The sequence below is a fragment of the Ptychodera flava genome, chromosome 10 (assembly GCF_041260155.1).
Source record: "Ptychodera flava strain L36383 chromosome 10, AS_Pfla_20210202, whole genome shotgun sequence".
Lineage (NCBI taxonomy): Eukaryota > Metazoa > Hemichordata > Enteropneusta > Ptychoderidae > Ptychodera > Ptychodera flava.
In genome coordinates this window covers 18,349,131-18,375,002 of record NC_091937.1, presented here as the reverse complement: position 1 = coordinate 18,375,002, position 25,872 = coordinate 18,349,131, and the positions used below count along the sequence as shown (strand labels likewise).

Genomic DNA, 25,872 nt, shown 5'->3' with positions numbered 1-25,872 from the left:
GTGCTGCATTTGATGATGATGGCAAATCCGACTTGGAAGACATGTTTATTCCGTTATTCGATACACCATCAAATAGGACTTTTGAGACAGACTTACTGGGACTTGCGTGTTTGAAATGTTCATTTCTGTTTGGCTGACAATGTCCAGCTGGCTGTACTTGATGGACATTGGGTAACACAGAGTTTGGATCTCTGTTTTGATCGGTCAGCGAGTTGTCACCTTGGAGATGTACTGTGTCCCTGCACTCCTTCTTATTTGAAGCATGAATTTCATCCTCAAGTCTGAAAACTTCTGCAATGAAACTATCGTCCCACTCATCCCAATCTTCTTGAGATTTCTGACTCTCTCCCTCAGTGATATCCTGTGTTATACTCGCACCATCTTGACCAATGCGTGGTACTTCACCTTTGACCTGACTTGACCCAAATGATGAATCTTTGCACCAATCTTCTGACCAATGTGTTCTTACATATAGCTTTGTTATTTGTGTCAGATCTCTCACCATTGTCAGTGAAATACGGCTTGCCATAGCTACTTGTACCATTCTGAGGCATAGCAGATTGCACAAGCATTGAACTATGACCTTTGATCACATCACTTGAACTCTGACCTCTTGACACTTTGACACCGCCTCTTCCTCGTAATTTTGCAGCCAAGAGTTCATAGAGTCTAGTGTTCCTCATGTGGGGTTTCTTATCAATGGCTTTGCTCAGTTGCCATGGAGAACTCACGATGTACACCTGGTTTTTACCCCTCGTGACTGCTGTGTAGACATGCTGCCAGTTTTGGAGAATGGAACGTCCAACCACGTAGACAACCGTTTCCGATTCTGAACCCTGAAATACGATAGCACAAGATGTAAATCCTTTAAAGTTAGAGAAAATACCTTGATGACTTTTCTTCCTGGATGAACACAGCATTGTATGTTTAGAATGAAATTTAAAGTTACTGAAATGATTATTAAATTGATTCAACTTTCATTTTCAGTGAAATTTTGTACCAAACAATGCAACTCAAATAGCTTGCTTCCAGTAACATTGCAACAGAAAATGTCTCTTATTCAAAGATAATGAAAAATGTAAAGACAATTCAGACAGACTACAATGACATTTCTCCCCACTAAAATTGGAATTTCATCCACTCACAGCAGTTCTGATATGAACACCTTTCCGCACCGCATTTCTTTCCATTGTTGAAAGTGTATTTACCAAATCAGCAGGAGATAGAGTTATAAATCAACAAAAACATTTTAGGCTAATTTATGCTGCATTTTTGAACTGTTAGTACTATTTGCAAAGTTTAAAACCCTCAAATGATAACAGCCATACCATTATACATCTGAAATTTTGTGACAAACTGACAGTTGCTTTTGAATTATACACTGCACAATTTTCTGTGAATGCTCATAGATGAACAGATTAACATACAAACAGACACAGACACTGATAATGGCATATGCACTGAAGTGCAGTTCATAAACTTATAAGTGCCATAATTGCCTATCTGATAGCCTGTATGAATTTTAATTTCGAATTACGGGACAGCAAAAATGTTATGGATGCTCCCAAATCATTTTCCAATGTTCCCCAAACTTGACACTAAAAGCTACAACAAATTTCTGTCTGCAGTGGTCAATATTATGATTGCTGTTATGCTTATTGTCAAACCTATATAATTGGAATTAGAGGTATGAAGGTAAAGGTTGGTTTTCAATTGTATGTATGATATACTCACCTGGTATGTGTGTATGGTTCTTGCCCACGAGTGTTTCACTTTACACTTCTTACGAACCTCTCGGAAATCCACACGCAAAGTTCGTTCACCTTCCCTTAGTGTCACCTCAGCTGTCTTTTGGTTTCTTTCATTTATCTTGTCAACATACTGAGAAAAGAGAGAAAAGTTTGATTAGAACATGCACTGAACCGGGGCAAACCCTAAAATCACCATGGTTTAACCCAGCACCCAGTCTTACCAATGGCCAGTGTGGACTTGTTTACAGGGAGTTAGGGGTGAACAGGTTTCATTCCAATGGTGAGTAGAAATCTAACACTTCTGCTTTACCTTTCCATCACCAGACTTTAGTACATCCCTGTAGTTTCAATTAGAATAGGTGGATCTATATACAGGGACATGGGGGTGATCAGGTTAGGGTGCAGTAGCTGCAATTGTAAATGATTTGGTCTTTTTCACCATATTACCAGAGAAATCCATTTATCCTGACATCACAGCCCATGCGCTAGACAACGTGCAAATATATGTCAAGACTAACATTAACCCATAAATAAAAATAGCGTCAATGACACTGTAGCTCCCATCCTGGACTATTTAGTGTTTGTTCTCTGGTCAGATATTTGAACATATGTGAAAGGGATAAAGTGCATGATGTGAAAATACTTAAATAAAATGTACTGGAGACAGTGAAATATGTTTAATGTAATTATTCAGAATATAAAATGGAAAAAATACAGAATTAGATATATCGAATACTGTGATACAACCATTAACTCAACAAGTCATTTACAATGACATAGTCCCCACTTGTAATAGGAGTACTAGTCTTGATGAGGCAGGAAAATGTGGTCATTAAGAAGTATCACTGGAGTGTATATGTTGAGATCTATGGGCACATAGGTCTATGTCGTTGTTCCCAATTTGAAACACATGAGGCATGTCTAAGTTACGGTTCTAAATCGGGAAAAAAGATCAGACCTCTAGCAGTATTGGCCAGCCAAGAAATACATATGCGCATTATAAATGAGGTACAAGATGTGACATCTTAAGGTCTAATATCCTATCAAAATTGGAGGGTATAGAACTTGTGGTTACTGAAATATGCATATATATGTATAATCAAGGTCAAAGGTCATCAGGTCACATGACATTTTGAAAAAAAAAATTATATTCCTAATGAATCCCTATATGCCAAAAAATCAGATCTCTAGCTCTATTCGCTTGCCCAGAATTAGATGTGTACATAATTAATGAGGTAAAGCGTGTGTTGTCATAAGGTCTCCCATCCTACTAAATACAAAGGACATAGCACTTGTGGTTACTTATTTATTGACATAAACATATATTTTAGGTAAAAGGTCATCGAGGTCACATGACATTTGGTCAAAAAATTTCTCTCCTATAGTTATCCCTATATACCAAAAATCAGACATCCAGCTCTATTGGCTCGCTCAGACTGAGATATGCGCATAATTATTGAGGTACAGTATGTGGCGTCATAAGGTGTCCCATCATACCAAACATGAAGGGTGTAGCACTTGTGGTTACTGAGTTATGGAAAATATGTATATTTGAGGTCAAAGGTCACCGAGGTCACGTGACATTTTGTCAAAAAAATTGTATTGCTAAGTTATCCCTATATACCAAAATCAGACCTCTAGCTCTATTGGCTGGCTCAAAATTAGATATGCACATAATTAATGAGGTACAATATGTGGCGTCATAAGGTGTTTCATCATACCATACATGAAGGCTGTAGCACTTGTGGTTACTGAGTTATGGACAAATATGTATATTTGAGGTCAAAGGTCACCGAGGTCACGTGACATTTTGTCAAAAAAATTGTATTGCTAAGTTATCCCTATATACCAAAAATCAGACCTCTAGCTCTATTGGCTCGCTCAAAATTAGATATGCACATAATTAATGAGGTACAATATGTGGCGTCATAAGCTGTCCCATCATAACATACATGAAGGCTGTAGCACTTGTGGTTACTGAGTTATGGACAAATATGTATATTTGAGGTCAAAGGTCACCGAGGTCACATGACATTTTGTCAAAAAAATTGTTTTGCTAAGTTATCCCTATATACCAAAAATCAGACCTCTAGCTCTATTGGCTCGCTCAAATTAGATATGTGCATAATTAATGAGGTACAATATGTGGCGTCATAAGGTGTCCCATCATACCATACATGAAGGCTGTAGCACTTGTGGTTACTGAGTATGGACAAATATGTATATTTGAGATCAAAGGTCATCAAGGTCACATGACATTTTGTCAAAATATCCGAGATATATGCGTGAAGGGATGGACTCACGGATGGACGAACAGATGGACATGACCCAATCTATAAGCTCACTGGACTTCAGCCGTGGGGACAAAAATTGTGTCACTGCATCCGTTTTGCAATATGAATACGATGAGAAACTAAATTTTATTTTTCGTGGCCTTATACATGGGAGTCTATGGAGATCTGCCTTATACATGGGAGTCTATGGACGTGTAAACTAAAAATATGCAAATTTCACCACGATTTGTCCAAATTTGGGAAAGGTCACTCCTATGCACTTCCATACCAAGTTTCAAATCAATCGGACTTGTGGTTTCAGAGCAGGAGATTTTTTGACCAAAAATGGGAGAAAATTACAAAAAAAATTCATGAAAAATAGCAAGTCCAAGATACTGACCCAAGATGTGCACAATCATTTCATGTCAGCCCAAAGTACTTACATGCTAATTTTTCATGTAATCTGCTCAGTGGTTATTGAGTTTTTTCAATTTTGACTGTTTTTACATTTTTTCACTTAATTTGCATATTTTTGGCAATGACAACTTCATTTGAACAAAATCTCATCTACAGCCCATCATCCATGTACACACCAAATATCAAGATGAAATGTACAGCGGTTTTGGAGTTTTTGATGTTGACGGACAGACATACAGACATACAGACATACAGACATACAGACACACAGACATACAGACATACAGACATACATACATACAGACATTTCCCTAGCCTATAAGAATAGCTTCCATTGCCATATATACATATGGCTATGGGAGCTAATAATAATAATAATTTAAGTACACACTACATGTAGATGCAATCTACAATGACATTCTGTATATAATTTATGTTGAAAACTTTCATACAAAAATTTAGACTGCTGATGAAACATACCATTCTCTTTTAAAATAAGAGGTCACCTTGCAGCTTTTGGTGACAGAGAAACAAATTACATATACCTTACTTATATGTGAAATTCAAAATGGCTGCTACAAAAGCAACAAAGTGAAAACTGATTTCCTCCAAAGACTTCAAAATGAGAGCGAGCAAAGTCAGCAAACTTTTACAAAAATTATCTGTCCCTAAGGCATACTTAACAGAGACATATGAGAGTATAAACTAATTGCTTACATCTTCAATAAAGAATATCTCCCCATTGCAGAGTCTGACGTCCTTTTTTATGATCATATTAAACACTTCAGCATTCCGTGTCATACAGACTTTATCTCCCTTCCGGAAATCAAGTCTCTTCTTGCTGTTTCTTGTTGGATGTCCAGAGTAATGCATACAACAAATTTCATTAATTCTTTCACAATCTTTCCTGGAACATTAAAAAAATTAATCAAGTGATAGTTATCCAAACAACAATATTGCTCGTATTTGGATAATCCTTACTTCCCCAGGGGTTAAATTGACAATTGTGTTATCAGGTTTTGTTGAATTTGCCTGAATGCATAATCTGTTTACTGCCTATCATAAACAGTCTAAATGCTGATGTTTATTATCAGATACCAAAATTAGTCACTATATCTTCTTGTCAAACACTAGAATTTGTACCAATTTTGGAGATAGCATGGTCAGAAAATAAAGATAAATGATTCAACTGGGAACTATAGAAAACACACCGCCATACTGACACTAGCAGTGGTGAGAAATCAAGTACTGGGTTTTACAATAGGCCATGTCTACTGTGTATTTGAAATCAATGATTGTCTGAGGGTACCTATGACCGTGAATAAACACAAACATACCCCCTAAAGGAATGTTAAATTGTATTAAATTGTGTTGCTATCCCTTCAAATAATTTTATCTCCAATACAAATTGTGAATTAGGTTATCAAATGACATATGTCAACAGGACACAAATTGAATAATGGTATTATATACCAAGGCGCATGTATTTCAGCATGGCACCAGGAAACTGATTAGCCATTGAATTGAGATACATGTTTTGCCACAAAATGATCAAAATTCTGATGGTATGTTGATAGAATTTATAGTATATTAAAATAGAATTAATTTGAAAAGTATGTAAACAGAATTGTTATGGGTAAAATAAATCCCTAAAAATGGTATAGTGCAAGAAATATCATGTGCTTACCTCTTGAAAGCTATGAACTGTGACCTTTCGTGATCTTTGAGACTTGGGTCTTCTTGCTTCAGTAATGCTCTGATGGCATCATCAACTTCTGCAAAAACAATATGAATGGATTTCAGTCTTGTATGAATGAACTGCTGCATTCAAGTGGTAAAGTTTCTTAGATACTGCAAAAACTACTTGCCTTCCTAAATAGTTTAAAATTTTCTGAGACATTTACTGGTACACAAGAAAATTTCTTTAAAAAAAATATTTCACTTCAATGATCAGACCCACTGCAATTCTTTACTAATGAAGAGCGGCCCCTACATAGAAAGACATGGGTACATAGATAACTGAAGCAATTTATGGACTATATTACTTATGAAAAACATTATCAACAGCTTACAAGAAAAATTTGCCCAATCTCTAATAAAATTGTACATCCGGGCCGGTTTTTATGGAAAAAGGTTAAAACACACAATCATTGTCAAAACACTCCATTAAAAAGAAATATTCCACACCTAGGATGATAGATGTACTTGTTCGGACTTGAACAATAAGTGTGTCCAATGAAATATAATTATTACAAAAAAAGTTATTTTCAATTTGGGGATGGTTTTTTAATATCTATCCACTCATGCAGGAATTTCTAGATAAAACACAGTTGCAGCAAAACGTACCGAATGATTCCTCTTCCTCTAAAGTGGTTGACAGGACAGTTGCATCATAAGTTTCATCCATATCACAACCCCTGATTCTCACATCATGGAACCCACTGGCAGAATCAAAGTGAGGCTGCTGTTGCTTGGCAATCCTTGTGGCGTTGTCAACGATCAAGGCAGACTCTGCTCTGTGATTGGTGAGGAGGGAAATGCTCCATCCAATAGTACTGTAGGATCTGTATAGATCAGAGAGAAAGTTGCCAGGATCGATGGACGGCAGCTGTTTGATGTCGCCGAGGAAAACAATCTTGCAGAGTTCTGATTCTCTCATCAGAATGTCAAGCACAGAAGTGAACACCTCTATGGACACCAAGCTGCATTCATCAACTATCAAAGCACGAACTACCTTGAATTTCCATTCCTCTGTGAAAGTTGGGTCATTTTTCCTGCGAATGTAGCTATAGAAGCTGAACATAACTTGATGCAAGGTGAAAGATGGTAACCTTGAACGTCTGCCAAGTAATGATGCCGCCTTACCAGTGGGGGCGGTGAGTAGAATATATGGCTTTGACAAAATTGTCCCTTTCTTCTTATTCTTTTTTTTATCTCCTTCACCGCTGCCCTGTCCAGCTTCTTCATCACCATCAAGTCCATCGTTACCTTCACCCTTTTGTTCTGCATCATTCTTAATGTGAAGAAACTCCTTAGCTGCTTCTTCAAACACTGTACTGACAACATGTGTTTTGCCGCAGCCTCCTTTGCCAGAAATAACCGTGATTGGATTTTCACATATCATTCTTGCGGCTTCCTTTTGCGCTGCGTCACTTTTAAAGTCTGGATGATTCTGCCAATCAAAGTTGATCCTCCAACCTTCCAGAGATTGAAGACTTGCCAAGTTGTCAGTGATCTGTTGTTCATATTTCCAGTACTTTCGCAAGTAAATTCTATTCCCCCTGTCTCTGACAATGATGTACTTCTCTTCCAGGAACTTATAGGCCTCTTCCCATTCCTTGACATGGTATCCCTGGAATGCTTGACTCTTCTTCATGGAATTCTCATACAGGAATGTGTGGCCGAAACGTCGACAGTCGGATTTCATTACATGATAGATGTAGAGAGCATCTTGAATGTAGGAAGGCATTTTACTGAGCAGGTTACAGTAGTTCAGTGCATCAACAGACGCCTCACATCCAACCAGATTATACTCCCACCATAGAGTCTATACAGCAAAGATAAAACATAAAATAGACCATAATATCATGACATGATTAGCGTTAACCTAATTCAACATACGGTAACTACAAGTTAAAAATCAGAGACCAGTTTATGAGGTTTGTTTGGAAAATTATTTGCACTTTTTAAAGGGATATAAGCTGTAACTTGTGGCAATTAAGTTTTTCAGTATTCTGCTTCTGTATATCAACTACCCGTAACCGTGTCTGACCGTAATCCGTTTGTCATGCTGAAATTTTGAGTATTCTTTTTGTCAACACAGCTTTATGTGTGTAGTGATCATTGTTTATTGTTTACAAATGAATTCTACGGTAGTCCGGACTTGAATACAATTTTCAACAATAACAATGGAGATTATACTTATATAGGTTGTGTTGATATGCTAAATACTTGGCATTAAATTACAGTTTAGGGATTCAATGCAGAAAGTGTAGTGAAACCACAAAACAAAAGTTCTGAAAAAATCGCCAAAAGATACAGCTTATGGAGCTTTAATCTCACTTGCATATTTTTTGAGCTGAAACTTTTATTTGAAGAAAGTAACATGGGTATATCCACGCACCAAATACCAAAGTGATGCATGCAGTGGTTCTCGGCTTTTTGCAGCGGAGGGACAGATCTACCGGGTATATTTTTACATACATGCACACATTCACATAGACATTATGTTCAAGCCTGTAATTGCACCTGTCCACAACAATGGGAGTCAAAAGCACAATATTTCTGAAATCAATGATAACTTTTTGACATATTTATTCCTTTTTATTCCCCTGTACATAGCTAAAAACCAACCTATTGAAAACAATGGAGATGTACCAAAAGCTTGTAATGAAAGAGTTAAACAAGAAAATTCATTTTACACTGCTGACTAAACATTATAACTGGTCAGTAATCTTTTCTGGCATCCTATATTCTGATACATGTAGTATGTTGAATTACCCAACAGGCAAAATTTTTCATGTAATTTCTATACACCAGAAATTTCATCATTATAAATGGATGCATGGTATGATTTAAATGTTGAGTTAATTTGAAGCCACTCACAGTGATCTGAAATGGCCAAATTGGCATAGAAGATGTTCACGCTATAAAGCAAACTTCTATGTATTCGCTGATTTTGCCTTTTCACCACTATGGTTTGGCCTAACGTCATTTTTTTTCTATTGTAAAGTTGGACCTTTACATGGAAAATTAGGGCTAACACAAACTTTTACCCACAACATTACATGTAGTCGAGGCTATGCTTTAATACACTATGCTTTGATATAGAAAACTTCTATCTATGATTTGTCTTCAACAAATATTATCTATGGTAACAAAAGCAAGTTTTTACCAAAGGTTCAAATATTCTTACAATTCACATATCCACTTGCATGTGTTTTCCATCTTAGGCCATTTAAAGAAAATTCTTTGTTTGCCATCCTTGAATTTTTGAAAAACCTACCAGCCAGCCGGGGAAAACAATAAACACAGACAAAAACGTAATTACATGTAACGTCAGCTAATTTTTTAATTGGTTTCCTTTGGAAATATTTTATATTTGTAATAGTGTTAACACTGTGTTTGTTTTCTTAATTTTCTCTGCAAAACTATCAGCATGCAGATGGCAAACAAACAATTTTATTTAAAGCGCTTTATTGTAGTGTTCATATTTCACTTACCGGGCTGAATCCAAACACCCATGGTGTTTCTCTAATAGCCTCTTCTAATAACTCCAACTTTTCATCTTTGAGTCCAGTAAGTAAGTTGTATGCCTTCTTTGGTAGTAAATTTGGCAAGTACCATACCAGGTTGGGGAATTTCAGAGCTCTCAACATACATCTCCCCTCACCTACGGTATGTGAAGACAGAAGTTACAGCATTGCACATAACATTCATACTTCTCTGAATCACTGATGACATTCATGCATTTTTACAAAGTGATATCATCTTGTCTTGGTTAGATAACACACTAGGCTTTGGGAGGGCTAATTTTTACAGTCCTCACACAGCTCGACAAATGTTCACCCTATAATACCTGTATTTGTCAGCAAAGATGGCAAAAGCTTGTAGAAGAGCTTGTCAGTGATTTTAAATGTACCGGCAAGAAACACTTGAAGCTGAACTTTACCATTCATCATTGGCCAAAAAAATATGGACAAGACTTTCATACAACATTGGTGTTAATATGCTAGAATTGTCTTACACTGTGCTGACATAGAAATTTCTAACATAAATCTTTTGATAATAACCTTACCAGTTTTGTGTATTCTGCTTTTGATTTCTTGAGCTGATTCTTGATACTCCTCCTTCAGTCCTCCATACTGATCAAGAGCATCCTCCAGATTTCTGAAATTCAATTTTACCCCATTCTGGTACATTGTATCGATGAACGTCTTCACATTGATATTGTCAATGTCGCATCCCTGGGTGAGAAACAGGGACACTGTGCTGACATCTGAATCCTGACACAGCTTGTAAAATGGAAGTTTCACCATGAACCTGACAGGCCCCTTAGTCTTGCTGACTTTGATTTCTGCCTCCCACCATGGACCACAGAGGGGAAATCTTCCCTGTACAGTAACTTTCCGGTCTGTTCCATGTGGTTTTACTGACACTGCAAAGCAACAAAATAATCCATGATTCTGTTAATGTGGGCAAGAAGGTAGGAAAGTAGCTACCTCCATGATACGGGTGACTTTGTGATAGTAAAATACTGACATTATCTTAAAATTGAACAATCATATTGGAGATAATAGTGAAAAGGGAAGAATTATAAAAACTTGGTGTTCTCATCTTACTGTCTGAGATAAATCCTGCAGAGATAATTCACATTTATTAGCCCCAACCATTGACAGCATAATGAACTTGACTATCTCAGATTATATTTTCATCCTAGTTTTTTATATGGCGGCGTAGTAGAATGGAGATCAATCACCAGCCAGGAAATTATTGCAGTCGGGGGTCGAGAAGCACTGTCGTTTCCTTTCACCATAGATTGAATTTATCTTAATCTACAAATGACTTTAGTAATTCCCTTTAGTAATTCCCTAGCCGCAGTACTTTTGCCTTCAGAGAGTTTTACCTCTTCCGAAGGCAAATATACCCCGGCTAGGAATAACACTACAAATGATTGCCAATCAATGGATTCACAATACCGTGATTTAAAATTGAAGCAAAATATAGACATGCCACACATGGCGAGTAGCATCTCATATGTTTATCGAACAGCTGGTGCAATATTTCATTATAAAAGATACTCTTTCTTTTGAAGAAATCATGCGATCATCTCACATCTCATGATAGTCTTGTGAATGTAACAGTTCAAGTCTTGCATGGAGGTACCGTAGACGGGCTGAATTCATAAAAACAATAGCTAAGAAGAGATTCAAATACACTGGCTCCCCGTCGCTTGGCTTTTCCTGCAGCAGTTTGGCCATCGATCAACGCAACAGTCCGCAGCCTACCACGAAACGCGACAGTCTGCTGAACTTTACACAGGTCGATTAGGCATTATATTTGTGATGATTTTTTCCTATTATTATCATAAAAAATAATTATGAATATTAATAAATTATTAATATGAATGTTACAGAATATTAAAACTTTTTTTACAAACCATGTCGTCTACTTTGTGTAAATACCGTCTGGAAACTCCATTGTTTTGATAATTATGATTATTAATAAATTATGATTATGGTTAATAAATCATATTTTACACATTGTAATGTGCTTATGTGAACAACCCTCTGGAAACCCTTATATAGTTTCACAATGTATGCCAAATTATACAAGTGACACAATTGCCCAGGTTCAGTCTACGGCGAGAGTTACCATTGCCCAGGTTCAGTCTACGGCGAGAGTTACTACACAGTGTATATAAAGAGAAGGTAGCCAGCTCCACTCGACAGTAAACTGACATACCCATGAATTACCTCCGTTTTCTTCACTTCTGCATGTTGATTCTCAAAATTTCTCCCGGTGTTGGCAAGTCCATAAATCAGCCATCAAATCTACCCAGTTTTACCACTTAGACGAAAATTTGTGAAGTTTGGGGCTGCGAGAAGGTGTATATCGCCAACGAAATGATGCTGTCTTAGCGGAATCGACAGCATCCGGGATCTTTTAGGGCCGTTTGCGAAATTTGAATGTAGCCGCCAAGCGGGGCCGAGGGCGGAGCCATGATTTAACGTTATTAGATATGCTGACATAATTGATCGTACGGCCAATGAACGCTCGTGACCTTTGATAAGACCTCTCATCAGTTTACCCAAATCATGCGAATGTACATGTCTCTGATCAACATCAAAACGTGGAATGAGTTTCATTTCTCTAGTTGGACGATGTATTTTTCGAACTTTATAGCAGTTGTAAGGTTGCTCCAAAGCAGCTTCAATGCGATCAATGGAGGTGTAGCTTCAGCGAAGCATCAACTGAACAAACGGCAGGCAGCTCATATAGATTACTGCGATCGTGTTTGCCAGCATTATACACCTTATCCATATTATTCGATGACACCGTCATCACGTACGTCCATTACAAACGTCCAGATGAAATTCCGACGACAGTGAGCACACCGTCATCGACTGTGACCGACTCCTCTGCCCCTCCTCCGCCAAACATATCAGCGACTAATCCGTAGCAATGAATGTTTCCACTAGCTGTGATATTTCGCCGTGGCGGTGACCTTTGATTTGAACGCGTTCGCCGCTGCGATATCACAGCTAGATTTCCACGGTATCCACCTATTCCCGAAGAACCTCCGCCATGTTCACATCGTACCCACAAATACCTTGAATAGCAAGGAACACGACTAGCACTTCCAGGCTTACTTTAACGTGCTCACATTTTCTTGCCCGTTCTCGTTTCAAAATTTTAGTGTGTTTTTCCCATAGACCCTACTGCATCCGTGTGTAGCGTCAATTGTTTTTCCCAAAAGACAGAAAGTCCTCGCTTCAGTTTCTGAGTGTGATAAAACTGCAGAGCTTCGGTTAGGATTTCCAAATCTGCGTAAGGCTGTTCGCAAATTGTTTTTCTATTTGCGTAAAATGTACAAAAATGCGTACAACATGACTACATGTATAAGTACCTATATATAACAGCTGTCTACGCGATATCGAAAACCGGTTCAAAAGTCAATGAATAGGCCTAAAGTGTTCAATAAACAACATCAGTGACAATGTTTTTTCTTTGATATTAATTTGTTCTGTTCTATTTTCTGTCGACGATTTTCATTTCTTACTAATTATTTAGACTACAACTTCCCACTATTGCCTTCGCTGCCTGACCTATCATCGCTGCTCTGAAGTCAAATTCACTTAGTCTCGGGCCTTCCATGGTTATCACCATCAGATCATTTATGGCATCGTCACTCAGACAGCTACGTTTCGATGTTGTAATCCTATTTTGGGTACTGAACCCACGCGCTCACACGGGACAGATGAGACTGGAATCACGGCTGCAATTATGGCCAATTTTGCAATATTCTGGAATAAGTTTGCAGACCGGCATAAAACTATTATTTTTAAGTCCGCGTAGCATTAACTTAAACTTGATATTCGACCAGGAGATCTTCAGGGTTTACAAGTATGCATTGGGCGCAGCGGAAAAAAAACATTTTTTTGCAATAACGACGAACTCTATTGAACTTGTTACATTTTTATTGGTACAGACTTGAAGGAAAACGTGATTGACAGGATGTAGGACAAAATATCGCTAAATTATGAACATTTTTATCAGCAAACAATGTATTTTTAGTCCTGGATGAACTTCACATTGGAGGGAAACTACGTGTGCTCATGTCTTTGTTACAGAGACTGCGCTTTTTAATGCGTATCGGATTACGCAGACGTCATTTTACTTTGCGTACTTCAAAGTAATAACATGCTTGAAATACGCAGGATTTTGCGTTAACGGAAGCTCTGTAATAAAACTATTGATAATATTATTAAAATTTAACTTTTTCTCAGTATTTTTTGCAAGACATGGATATATTCATAAAAAAGTAACAGGTCCTCGTAACGCTAGCACGCGTACGCCTTTTCAATAAAAAGATATCGATTTCAAGGTACATTGTCTGTGCTTTGTCTGTAAAACACGTCCGTGACTGCGTTTTTAATATTTTGTTGGGCAGCAAAATAGACGACAGTCAATGCTGCCTGTATTTTCATTATAAATCTGTGAAAATCACAAGTTCAATTGGAAGGTGACTGCGTGTTTGTACGTCCGTACGCTGTTTTGAGGTCTCCTCGCCAAGTCGCTGAACTTGACATATTTTCACAATGTCAACCGGGTATCTATCATAAACAAACGCATCTGCAACCCGTCATCCGTTTGTAATCACACATACATAGCTTGGACCGTTGACTTGAGGCACCTCCATCCTTGGACAGACCTAGCCCTGCGTACGATGCTCTGTGTTCCGCTACAGCTAATCGCCCGGTCAATTGTGGTGAGCAGGGCGATTAGCTGTAGCGGAACACACAGCATCGTACGCAGGGCTAGGACAGACCATGAAGTAATCGTACAGTGTAAGTGTAACTTTCATGTGTAAAAGAGGTTATGAGCGTTCATTGGCCGTACGATCAATTATGTCAGCATATCTAATAACGTTAAATCATGGCTCCGCCCTCGGCCCCGCTTGGCGGCTACATTCAAATTTCGCAAACGGCCCTAAAAGATCCCGGATGCTGTCGATTCCGCTAAGACAGCATCATTTCGTTGGCGATATACACCTTCTCGCAGCCCCAAACTTCACAAATTTTCCGTCTAAGTGGTCAAAACTGGGTAGATTTGATGGCTGATTTATGGACTTGCCAACACCGGGAGAAATTTTGAGAATCAACATGCAGAAGTGAAGAAAACGGAGGTAATTCATGGGTATGTCAGTTTACTGTCGAGTGGAGCTGGCTACCTTCTCTTTAAAGCCTTACTTGGGTATAAAAGGCAGCTTAACTTCAGTGGGTTCATTGTTTCGAATGACTGACACATGGAAGCAACGCGAGCAACTGCTCCAGAAAACTGGCAAAAATCTTATCCACGGAGATAAATATAGCGCTGTGCCACCATAGTACCTTTTGTGAATACTTTTGACATAAGGTTGTGAGCCAAATACTGTCTGTTTTACAGTTTCAAGCGGCTTATTGATGAAAAATCTATTTCTGCGCACGTTTATGGTGTCCAATCCATGCCAAAATTACTACTTTGATTTTACAACACAACATGCCTTTCCGAATTCTATTTTACAATTCAACATGCTATTTCACAACACAACATGCCATTCCGAATTCTATTTTACAATTCAACATGCTATTTCACAACACAACATGCCATTTCAAATCCTATTTTACGACTCAACATGCTCTTCCCAATTTCATTTGACAACACATCATGCACTTCCAATTACAATTCAACATGCTATTTCACAACACAACATGCCATTCCAAATCCTATTTTACAACTCAACATGCTCTTGCCAATTTCATTTGACAACACATCATGCACTTACAAATCCTATTTTACAACTCAACATGCTCTTGCCAATTTCATTTGACAACACATCATGCACTTACAAATCCTATTTTACAACTCAACATGCTCTTGCCAATTTCATTTGACAACACATCATGCACTTACAAATCCTATTTCACAATTCAACATCCCATTCTAAAGCTAGCTCTGCGGAGCAGGGCAGTGTTACTGGCTATCGAACAAGATTCAAAATGGCGGACGCGAAATGGTCCCCTCGCACAAAGAGAGAAATGCGAACTTTGCACAAGTCTAAAAACGCAGCTTAGCACATTGTGTATCTAAACAAGATGAGCGTGCTCGAAAACTAGGATCGATCACGATTTTAAATTAAAAATTGGCTGTTTTTGGAAAAGAAACTGCGCGTTAAAATCAGCAGTTTTGTCTATTGTGCTCCGTGGGAGGCTTAGGGGTGGACCATTTGATATCCTGGGGGGCTTGGAAGATTTGGGGAAAAAAAAAGATGCCAGGTGGAGTTGCTCGAAAAAAAAATCTGGCTTTAGGTGGCTGATGGAAAAACAATTATGGACCGTTGCGACTCGGAAAAAAAAATCTTGGCAATTGTTCGATGCACACTGCAGCATCAATAAAAATCAAGCAGTAGCTCTGGAGTTTTATAAAGCATAAACCATTTCAAGCTTGAGGAACAATAACTGAATATGAACAATTGTACAGTATACATGACCTTCTGATTAGAGGAAGTATGCTGAAATTGAAATTGCTCACCAGTGTTTTCCAGAAATGTGTAAATCTGAATGTATGGATTTTGTCAAAATACCACAAGAAGAGAGACAGCCTGCAAACATTTTACTATTATCGTTTGCGTATAGAAAACTCATAACAATGAAAAATGCGTAGAGACTCAATCCAATGCGTAATATTACTACGCATTGGATCGACTCTCTACACATTTTTTCATTGTTATGAGTTTTCTATATACGCATGTTTTATTCGTAAATGCGAACACTGTTATAGTGAATTATCTTACCAATGTTTTTCTTAACAAAAGCGAATGTGTTTTGATTAGAATTGAATGAGTTTGATGGTTTTGGGGAAACTACTATGTGGTAATGAAGAATGGGAAATGGGCAATGAAATGAGCAGACAGCAGGTGATTTAAGATTAAATGTTACATCTTCACTGCAAATAAAACCATAAGTGTGTCATAAATAATACAAACAAAACAAAATCATGTTTGTTTGTTTTGTTGTATGTGAGCCACGTCTAAGACACACAACAAAAGTACTGTTTCAGTCCGTAATTGTCACCTCAGATGCCACCAGAGAAAACCATTTCCACTCCAAAATTTCATTTTTCGCCTTGCGAGAGGGGGGACGAGAGGGGGGACCCCCCCCTCTCGCACTCTCCCCCCCTCGTTCGCTACGCTCACTCGCCACTCAGTCGCTTCGCTCCCTCGCAGTCCACCCGTCTACTTTCTTAAATTACCCAGCTACTTTCAATGTAAGGACAACACTGACAAGTAAATACCATAAATGTACATGATTTTACAATATACGTTTTTGTAAAGTGAATCAAAATGTACATGTATTTACATATCTTTATTTAGTTTCTTGAATATAGTCTATGTGCGATAGAACAGCATCTTGTTACTGGGTGTGAAAAACCAAGCAAACAAACATTGCACCGAAATTTGGTAAAAAAAAAATATATCTCGAAAAAGGAAAGTGAAAAAAAAAGTTCCCAGCATATGCCCTGTAAAAAAAAATAATTCATGGTGAAGCACGTGGAAAAAAAATAATGGCTCTCCACCAATCTTCCAAGCCCCCCCAGGATATCAAATGGTCCACCCCTTATCGTGAAAGACCGAGATTTACTATATGGCGCATCTGATACGGATATGGTCCCATCGCATAGAGAGATGAAAGTGGGCTTTGTGTAAGTTCAAAAGCACAGCTTAGCTCATCGTGCATCTAGACAAGTTGAGCGTGCTCAAAATAGGAGATCGATCACAATTTTGGGTGAAAAAAAAACGATTGTTTTCGGTGGAGTAACCGCGTTGCAACCAGTGGTTTTGCCCACAGGCTCTCGACTCATTGCAGGCGAACCGCCAGACGTCACTGATAGAGTTCTGAGTTTATTGTTGATGCAACGGACTGACATAGATTTGAAATTTCTTTACATGGTCGGGATTGTTACCTTGGTGCGGTTTGCTCCGAGCTGAGACATTTTATAATTTCTGTACTATACATAGCGTGTCAGATATTGCAGATGGCTTCAAACTATTGAATTTTCGTATGTATGGACTGTAGATACAGTTTTGAGAGTATCGTAGATGCAACAGACTGCGATTTGAAATTTGTTTTCATTGTCGGAGTTTTAACCTTGGTGCAGTTTGCTCTGAGCTGAGACATTATTTTATTTTGTACTATACAAAGCTTGTCAGATATTGCAGATGGCTGCAAAGTGATTGACTTTTCATATCTGTGGACTTTGATCCCAGAGTCCTAAGTGTATTGGAGAATGCTACGGCCTGAGATAGATCAGTAATTTCTCATCCTTGACGGAGTTTAACGTCAGTGCAGTTTGCTCCGAGCTGAGACTAATAATTTTTGTACCTTTGCAGATAGCTGCAAAGTGATTGACTTTTCTTATGTGTGGACTTTCATAGAGTCCTGAGTGTATTGGAGGATGCTGCAGACTGAGACGGATTGGTAATTTTTTTAGCCTAGACGGAGTTTTAACGTTAGTGAAGGTTAAGCTTACTCGGAGCCGAGTCATAGATTGTCGGATATTGCAGATTGTATAGCTGTGATATCGCAGCGGTATGGCGTGTATCGAACGCGCTCGGGTCATTGAGGTCATCGCCACAGTTGCGATGACCTCAATGACCCGAGCGCGTTCGATACACTCCACAAGTACCGCTGCGATATCACAGCTATGCAGATTGCAGCAAAGTGAAACTGAAGACAATAGATAGCCGTGAGCATATTGAAGAATGCTTGGAATTGAGATGATTTCGTCGTTTCTTAACAAAATAGGAGTTTAACGCTATAGTGCAGGTTACTCAGTTCTGAGATAATTAAATAATTTTGTTACACGCATAGCTGGTGCGGTCAGATAGTACAGATTGCTGCAAACTAATTTCGTGTCACAACTACACGCTACTGTAATCTTTTCAAGGTATTCTTGTGTCAACTTTTTTATGTCATAATTCGACGAGCAGCATCGAAAAGTTGGTATCTATTTGCATCACAATGTATGTTGTACAATGGAGAGAATGAAATGAAAGCCGTGGAGGAGTTTTCTTTAATCTTCGAACACTTCCTTGACAAGTGTTCACAAAATAACTTTGAAATTGCGAAATTGACCTCTATTGGCAAATACTGTTAACTTTTAGAAATCTCGTGATGTTTTCGTTGTAAATATTTGCTTAATTGCCATTGAGATAATTTTGACCCCCTTATCAAAATTGAAAATTAAGCTTGTGAACTTCATAAAGTGTCTGTCTGCCGAGCTTTAATAAAATATTAAAACTTTTTGCAGCGGAAAATATGTGTTTAGCAACACCTTTTATATGGCTTTCAGCTGGCGTTTCCGTCCTGTCAAAATGTTAGTCTTTTTCGTTTTATGTAAGCTTTGGAAACCACAAAATAATAATAATAATAATAATGCAGGAAATCAGTACGGAAGAATTTCCTCTCTGCTTTTTGACTGTAACGTACAACTTTTAAAATATCACTGATTAGGTATTTGGTTAAGGTAGGAAATTAAATAAATTCCTTTCAGGGAAAGTTTTCTATTTGGCGACAGGGTTTTTCCTCAGCTTCCAAGGGTTGGTAAAGTAAAACAGAATTACAGTCAACTCGCACTTTTTCCAACCCGCCCAGAACCAACTCGCCGATTCAAACTCGCCCGATACCAACTCGCCCGTTGTTTTGAGATAGGGTTTTGTAGATTCCATGTACGCTAACCCGATGGCCCGAGGCCAGCTATTTTCATGTCATGCCAGGCCAGTAACTCGTGAAAGACGGTCCTGCTGTTCCTAAAGAAGTGAGCCAGTTCGCAGTAACTATCCCTATACGTAAAGAAGCCGAACGAAATTTATTCTTTCAAGAGATTTGCAAAACGTGAAATTCGCAAATAAAAAGTTTTCCGTGTTGGCACATATTTCAAGCCGCACCTGTGGTTCTCTATGTTAGAAATATTTGTTGTTAGAAATAAAACGTTTTATGCGTACCAGTTGCTGCGAAAACGAGCCCTGCCACTCTTTGATATGTTCTTCCACTCCAATGACCAAGCTACCCGAGTGGCAAAGGCTACCGATTCGCAGCAAGCGTACCAGTAGCCCTGCCATGCAGACCTAGCGTACCAGGTACTCATAAAATTGCAAAATAATATCGGGCGAGTTGGTATCGGGCGAGTTGGAATCGGGCGAGTTGGTATCGGGCGAGTTGGAATCGGGCGAATTGGTTCTGGGCGGGTTGGAAAAAGTGCGAGTTGACTGGTACCCCGTAAAACAAGGTTCTTTTACAAGGTAAAGCGAAAAAATCTTGTAGATTATATTGGCAATGTCTACTTAGCATGCGCAATGAACTATGAAAATTGTACGACCTGCTCCGTCACAGAACGGAGATAATGTCTGAGCTCGAAGGGAGGTCAGCGGATACTTTAATGATTGAGGGTGAATCTTGCCCGGTCTTTCACATGAGCCGCGCACACGAAAAGCCTCCCACGGTGCACAATAGACAAAACTGCTGATTTTAACGCGCAGTTTCTTTTCCAAAAACAGCCAATTTTTAATTTAAAATCGTGATCGATCCTAGTTTTCGAGCACGCTCATCTTGTTTAGATACACAATGTGCTAAGCTGCGTTTTAGACTTGTGCAAAGTTCGCATTTCTCTCTTTGTGCGAGGGGACCATTTCGCGTCCGCCATTTTGAATCTTGTTCGATAGCCAGTAACACTGCCCTGCTCCGCAGAGCTAGCTTTAGAATGGGATGTTGAATTGTGAAATAGGATTTGTAAGTGCATGATGTGTTGTCAAATGAAATTGGCAAGAGCATGTTGAGTTGTAAAATAGGATTTGTAAGTGCATGATGTGTTGTCAAATGAAATTGGCAAGAGCATGTTGAGTTGTAAAATAGGATTTGTAAGTGCATGATGTGTTGTCAAATGAAATTGGCAAGAGCATGTTGAGTTGTAAAATAGGATTTGTAAGTGCATGATGTGTTGTCAAATGAAATTGGCAAGAGCATGTTGAGTTGTAAAATAGGATTTGGAAGTGCATGATGTGTTGTCAAATGAAATTGGCAAGAGCATGTTGAGTTGTAAAATAGGATTTGTAAGTGCATGATGTGTTGTCAAATGAAATTGGCAAGAGCATGTTGAGTTGTAAAATAGGATTTGTAAGTGCATGATGTGTTGTCAAATGAAATTGGCAAGAGCATGTTGAGTTGTAAAATAGGATTTGTAAGTGCATGATGTGTTGTCAAATGAAATTGGCAAGAGCATGTTGAGTTGTAAAATAGGATTTGGAAGTGCATGATGTGTTGTCAAATGAAATTGGCAAGAGCATGTTGAGTTGTAAAATAGGATTTGGAATGGCATGATGTGTTGTGAAATAGCATGTTGAATTGTAAAATAGAATTCGGAATGGCATGTTGTGTTGTAAAATCAAAGTAGTAATTTTGGCATGGATTGGACACCATAGTACACGGTCAGTGGCGTCGACAACATAGCCGTTGACCATTTCAAACGGCTGTCAATCACGAAGTGACGCGCAGAACGTGCTAACGATCAAACATTTGCTGTGTACACCGGATCACTTACGAAATACACAATGAAAAAATCCCCAAATAAATAGCATTCAATCAATAAAATCCCGAAATCGGCCGAAGACATACTGCCGCAGTTTAGCTAAGAACGTTTTCATTCAATATTTCATAAGACTTTGCTTGTGACAATGCGCATATTTTAGGTATGTGTGTACGGCAAAAGCCAGTGTAGTATTTATGGTAGTTCTCTTTTGGAAGATGTGTTGGTGCCCTCAAAAGGGCCGTTTGGTTTGTGTCGAAGACACGACTTATTGCCAACGGTGACCAATTTACGAGCGATTCGGAGGATTTGGGTACAGGGACCGTTTGAGCTGCAAAACACAATCGGTCATAATTTCCCTCTTTGTGACAACTGCCCCTTCGGCCCGCACCAGACGTGCCTTGCGATCAATGTACCTGGCATCTAGCCAGGTACCTCTCCTGCACAGAAGAGTCCAGTATTTCTGTACAAATTTCTTCTGATGCCAGTGTTCAGGTCACATGCCTCATGCAGTCCAGTTCCCAACCATTTCTGCCGTACTGTTGTTACACAGGGCTGACAAAAGCAGTGCCGACATTCTTCTGCATTCTGATCTCTCTGCATATGGATATCGGTGGACAGTCTTCGGTTTTCCTGGGGCATAGAATCTACCTCCGCTTCTCTTCGACGTCAATGCGTTTCTTCCAGATCGATCTCCCATCCAAAATGGGTTATAATGCCACGTATGACAGCCTCTTGCTCGTGATTCAGAGAGAGAGAGACAATTGCCTACTCATGTCTGTTCGCGAACTGTAATGATGTGAAAATTACTGTCACGAGATCATTTGATGCGTCACTAAATATGCAAATACATAAGTGTTGATGACGCTTACCTTTGGTTATCGACCAATAAGCTGGTTGGTTTTTGTAAGGAAACCACGTGACCCTAAAAAGATATCATTTACATTTACCCAAAACTTTTGACAAAATCCTAACATTATCAACATACAGAAAAAAGTAATTATTAATGGCAATTTTATTCGGTTCGATATATATTTGAAACAATTGACAAAAGTTATTTTTAATATCTAATAATACTAAAAATATATGTTGCTTCCACTTTATCAATTTCAATGTGTCTTTTATATTTATTAAATATGCTATGTTTTCAATCGCTGAATGCACCTATCATACATACCAATTACGGAATGGTAAAAATGACTTATGATTTACACTTGTGACCACCCCACCCCACCCCACCCTGCCCGTTTTGTATCGTTATTTTGTCTCACGTGTTGATCCTCAGCGTTTTAGTTTCGAGTCGTTTTACGTCAACGTCACCTTTCGTCTTATGTTCAGTTGACAATTTGAAAATTTTTGATAACTCCAATAAAAACGTTAAAAAAAAAAAAAAGCTTGTTCCGCTAACATATTATTGTCGCAAAAATATGAATACTGAAAAAAAAACGTGGCCTCGCTTTCTGGGTTACTTGTTGGTACCGTAATTAATTTCATGTACATATTCGATTCCATGGAAGAATTTGTTTCCTCCTTACGATATGAAGGAGCAGTAACGAAGAATTTCGACATATTGATGTTGCTTTTACGGTTTGTGGGACAATATTACAGTGTTAGCATTAGTCACGGGACCGTGCATTAGTCTTGGAAAGGTTTCGGACTATCGATTGCGTAAGCGTTCCAATCATTGCAAAAGACCCATGTCACTGAAACCACGGTAGTCAAGGTGAAAATAAATCTGTTCTACGTGAAGTCCTGTCGCCAATCATCCTAATCATGGAATTTTAGCACACAGGTGTTTACTACCCGCATGCTTGTATGAAGGTGTTGTCTATTTCCATATGTTGTCACGGTGAACGTCTTCTCGATTGATTCCCACGATAGGTGTGAATTGCTTTAGACAACGATACTCACTATGCTCTGTTTTGACAATTACCTAACGACAGCAAAAAAAATCGGGAAATAATAGTGCCACATGAAAAACCAATTACGTATCAAAGAGACGTTTTACTGTTGTAAAAAAATCTTGTCCCAGTACTTGGTTCAAGTCTGTGATTTGCGAATGTTAGAGTGGGGTGAACTTGATGAGTGGGGTGTACGCGATGAGTCGGATGTACGTGATACAGGGGAGTTTCTTCCGGAACCACGGCAGAAACTAACCCACTTGATCCTCAGTGTTTTATTTCGAGTCGTTTTACGTCAACGTCACCTTTCGTCTTATGTTCAGTTGTATAACTTGTTCCGCTTACATATTATTGTCCCAAAAATATGAATACTGAAAAAAAAACGTGGCCTCGCTTTCTGGGTTACTTGTTGGGTGCCGTAATTAATTTCATGTACATATTCTATGCCATGGCCTTATGCTAGGGAAGAATTTGTTTCCTCTTTACGATACGAAGGAGCAGTAATGAAGAATTTCGACGGATTGTTGTTGCTTTTACGGTTTGTGGGACAATATTACCACGGAGGTAGAAGGAGAGAAGGCTTCTCTCCTTCTACCTCAATGATATTACAGTGTTAGCATTAGTCTTGGAAAAGTTTCGGAATATCGATCGCGTAAGCGTTCCAATCATTGCACAAGACCCATGTCACTGAAACCACGGTAGTCGAGGTGAAAATGAATCTGTTCTACGTGGAGTCCTGTCGCCAATCATCCTAATCATGGAATTTTAGAACACAGGTGTTTACTACCCGCATGCTTGTATGAACGTATTGTCTACTTCCATATGTTGTCACATTGTGAACGTCTTCTCGATTGATTCCCACGATAGGTGTGAATTGCTTTAGACAACGATACTCACTATGCTCTCTTTTGACAATTACCTAACGACAGCAAAAAATCGGGAAATAATAGTGCCACATGAAAACCAATTACGTATCAAGGAGACGTTTTATTCTCATAAAAAAATCTTGTCCCAATACTTGGTTCAAGTATGTGATTTGTGAATGTTAGAGTTGGGTGAACTTGATGAGTGGGGTGTACGCGATTGAGGTCGGATGTACGTGATACAGGTGAGTTTTTTCCGGAACCACGGCAGAAACTAACCCACTACTGAATAGACACAAAGGTAACGCATTCAATTGCTAGGAAAACCTGGCCTGGGCTGCAAAATTCCAACTGTATTTATATGAAAGACAAAAGACAGAAACTTTTAACATGATTTTTTCCAGTCTGTGAGCGGTTGAGTGAGTCAGGTAGGCATAGATCGGAATTGAGTTGATTTCGACCGAAAGTAGTGTTTCGTGCGCGGTCCAAATTGGGACCGCAGTGGCCGGCTTTGTCTGTGGCATGCAGTCACTGTGGTGGGAGGCCGTATAACGCCGGGAACACTCAGCATCGTACGCAGAGCTATGTACTCGGTTTTTCTTGCTTCACTCGGTATTGTACATGAATACTGAGCGTATAAGGAATAGACAGCAAAAACTAACTACCGTTTTTGTAACATCGTCTGTTATGTTAGCTTATAGTATTTGTATTCAAACAAAACTGTCTGGATTAGGATTTCCGAAGAAGTGGGTTCTTATCTAACCCAATAATGGATTAAACACGAAGTCAACATGGGTTTTCCTTCATTATTCATTGCCACTCCCGGAACCAGGGATCGCAAGCGATGGCTTTAAACACACTGTGTAGTAACTCTCGCCGTAGACTGAACCTGGGCAATGGTAACTCTCGCCGGAGACTGAACCTGGGCAATGGTGTCACTTGTATATTTTGGCATAGATTGTGAAACTGTATGAGGGTTTCAAGAGGGTTGTTCACATAAGCACATTACAATGTGTAAAATATGACTTTAATTATCATAATCATAATTTATTAATAATCATAATTATCAAAACAATGGAGTTTCCAGGTGGCATTTACACAAAGTATACGACATTGTGTGTATAAAAGTTTTAATATTCTGTAACATTCATAAGCTTATTAATAATTTATTAATATTCATAATTATTTTTTATGATAATAATAGGAAAAAATCATCACAAATTATGCCTACTGGACCTGTGACTTTATTCCTTCACTTACTCTGTTTTAACATTTAAATAAGCTATATGCCCACAAACTTGGAGCAAATCAAAGACTCGAATAATAAGCTTGTACATGTACATAATTGTACTAATGTGTGGAGGTAGTAGAAAGGAAAGATGTCTTTCTACCTCCATACATTTACTTGTATATAAATCGTCGAGGCACACATCACACGGGCATATGCAGTTTTTCAAGGCAATTTCCGTAAAATATACCTGTGTAATGAGACAGTGTGCAACCCAAGCAAAATTTCATTCATCAGTGTGCAGGACTGCACCAAGTGGACTGCTTACCGTTTTTCGTTGGAAGGCCAGATGCCTTGATCAAAGACGCTCCCCGGGCTAAACCTTCCATTTCACGACTGTCCAACCACTGGATTTCGTCATCTCCTTCGTCGTCTTCATCCTCATCGAAATCCTCATCGTCTTTGGCTTGAGGGTTAAGGATTAACCGTCCGGTTATGGTTTCGTATGAGCTTCCCTTGCCTCTCGACATTGTGGAACTGAACGACTGATTCAAACTGCGAGGCAAAAGTGCCCCGGGAAAACCCTTCTGCTACGTC

At 38.7% G+C, this 25,872-nt stretch overlaps 1 protein-coding gene across 1 annotated transcript; it reads right to left on the bottom strand.

The window, feature by feature from the left end:
- Positions 1–52: 52 nt before the first annotated feature.
- On the bottom strand, positions 53–25,872 carry LOC139142164 (DNA helicase B-like). Its single transcript, XM_070712018.1, has 8 exons — positions 25,604–25,872; positions 10,239–10,598; positions 9,664–9,833; positions 6,788–7,988; positions 6,129–6,216; positions 5,159–5,348; positions 1,735–1,881; positions 53–836 (listed from the first exon to the last, which is right to left on the bottom strand). Exons 1-8 carry the CDS (start codon positions 25,803–25,805, stop codon positions 402–404), a joined length of 2,793 nt encoding a protein of 930 aa, XP_070568119.1. The 5' UTR covers positions 25,806–25,872; the 3' UTR covers positions 53–401.

Bases quoted from the DNA above. Each gene is read 5' to 3' on its own strand.
- LOC139142164 (XM_070712018.1), bottom strand. From the start codon at position 25,805: ATGTCGAGAGGCAAGGGAAGCTCATACGAAACCATAACCGGACGGTTA. The intron at 1,882-5,158 runs GTAAGCAATTAG...CTCTTTTCTCAG, and splicing joins AGATATTCTTTATTGAAGAT to TATGTTGACAAGATAAATGA. The intron at 837-1,734 runs GTGAGTATATCA...ATCGTATTTCAG, and splicing joins GAACCATACACACATACCAG to GGTTCAGAATCGGAAACGGT.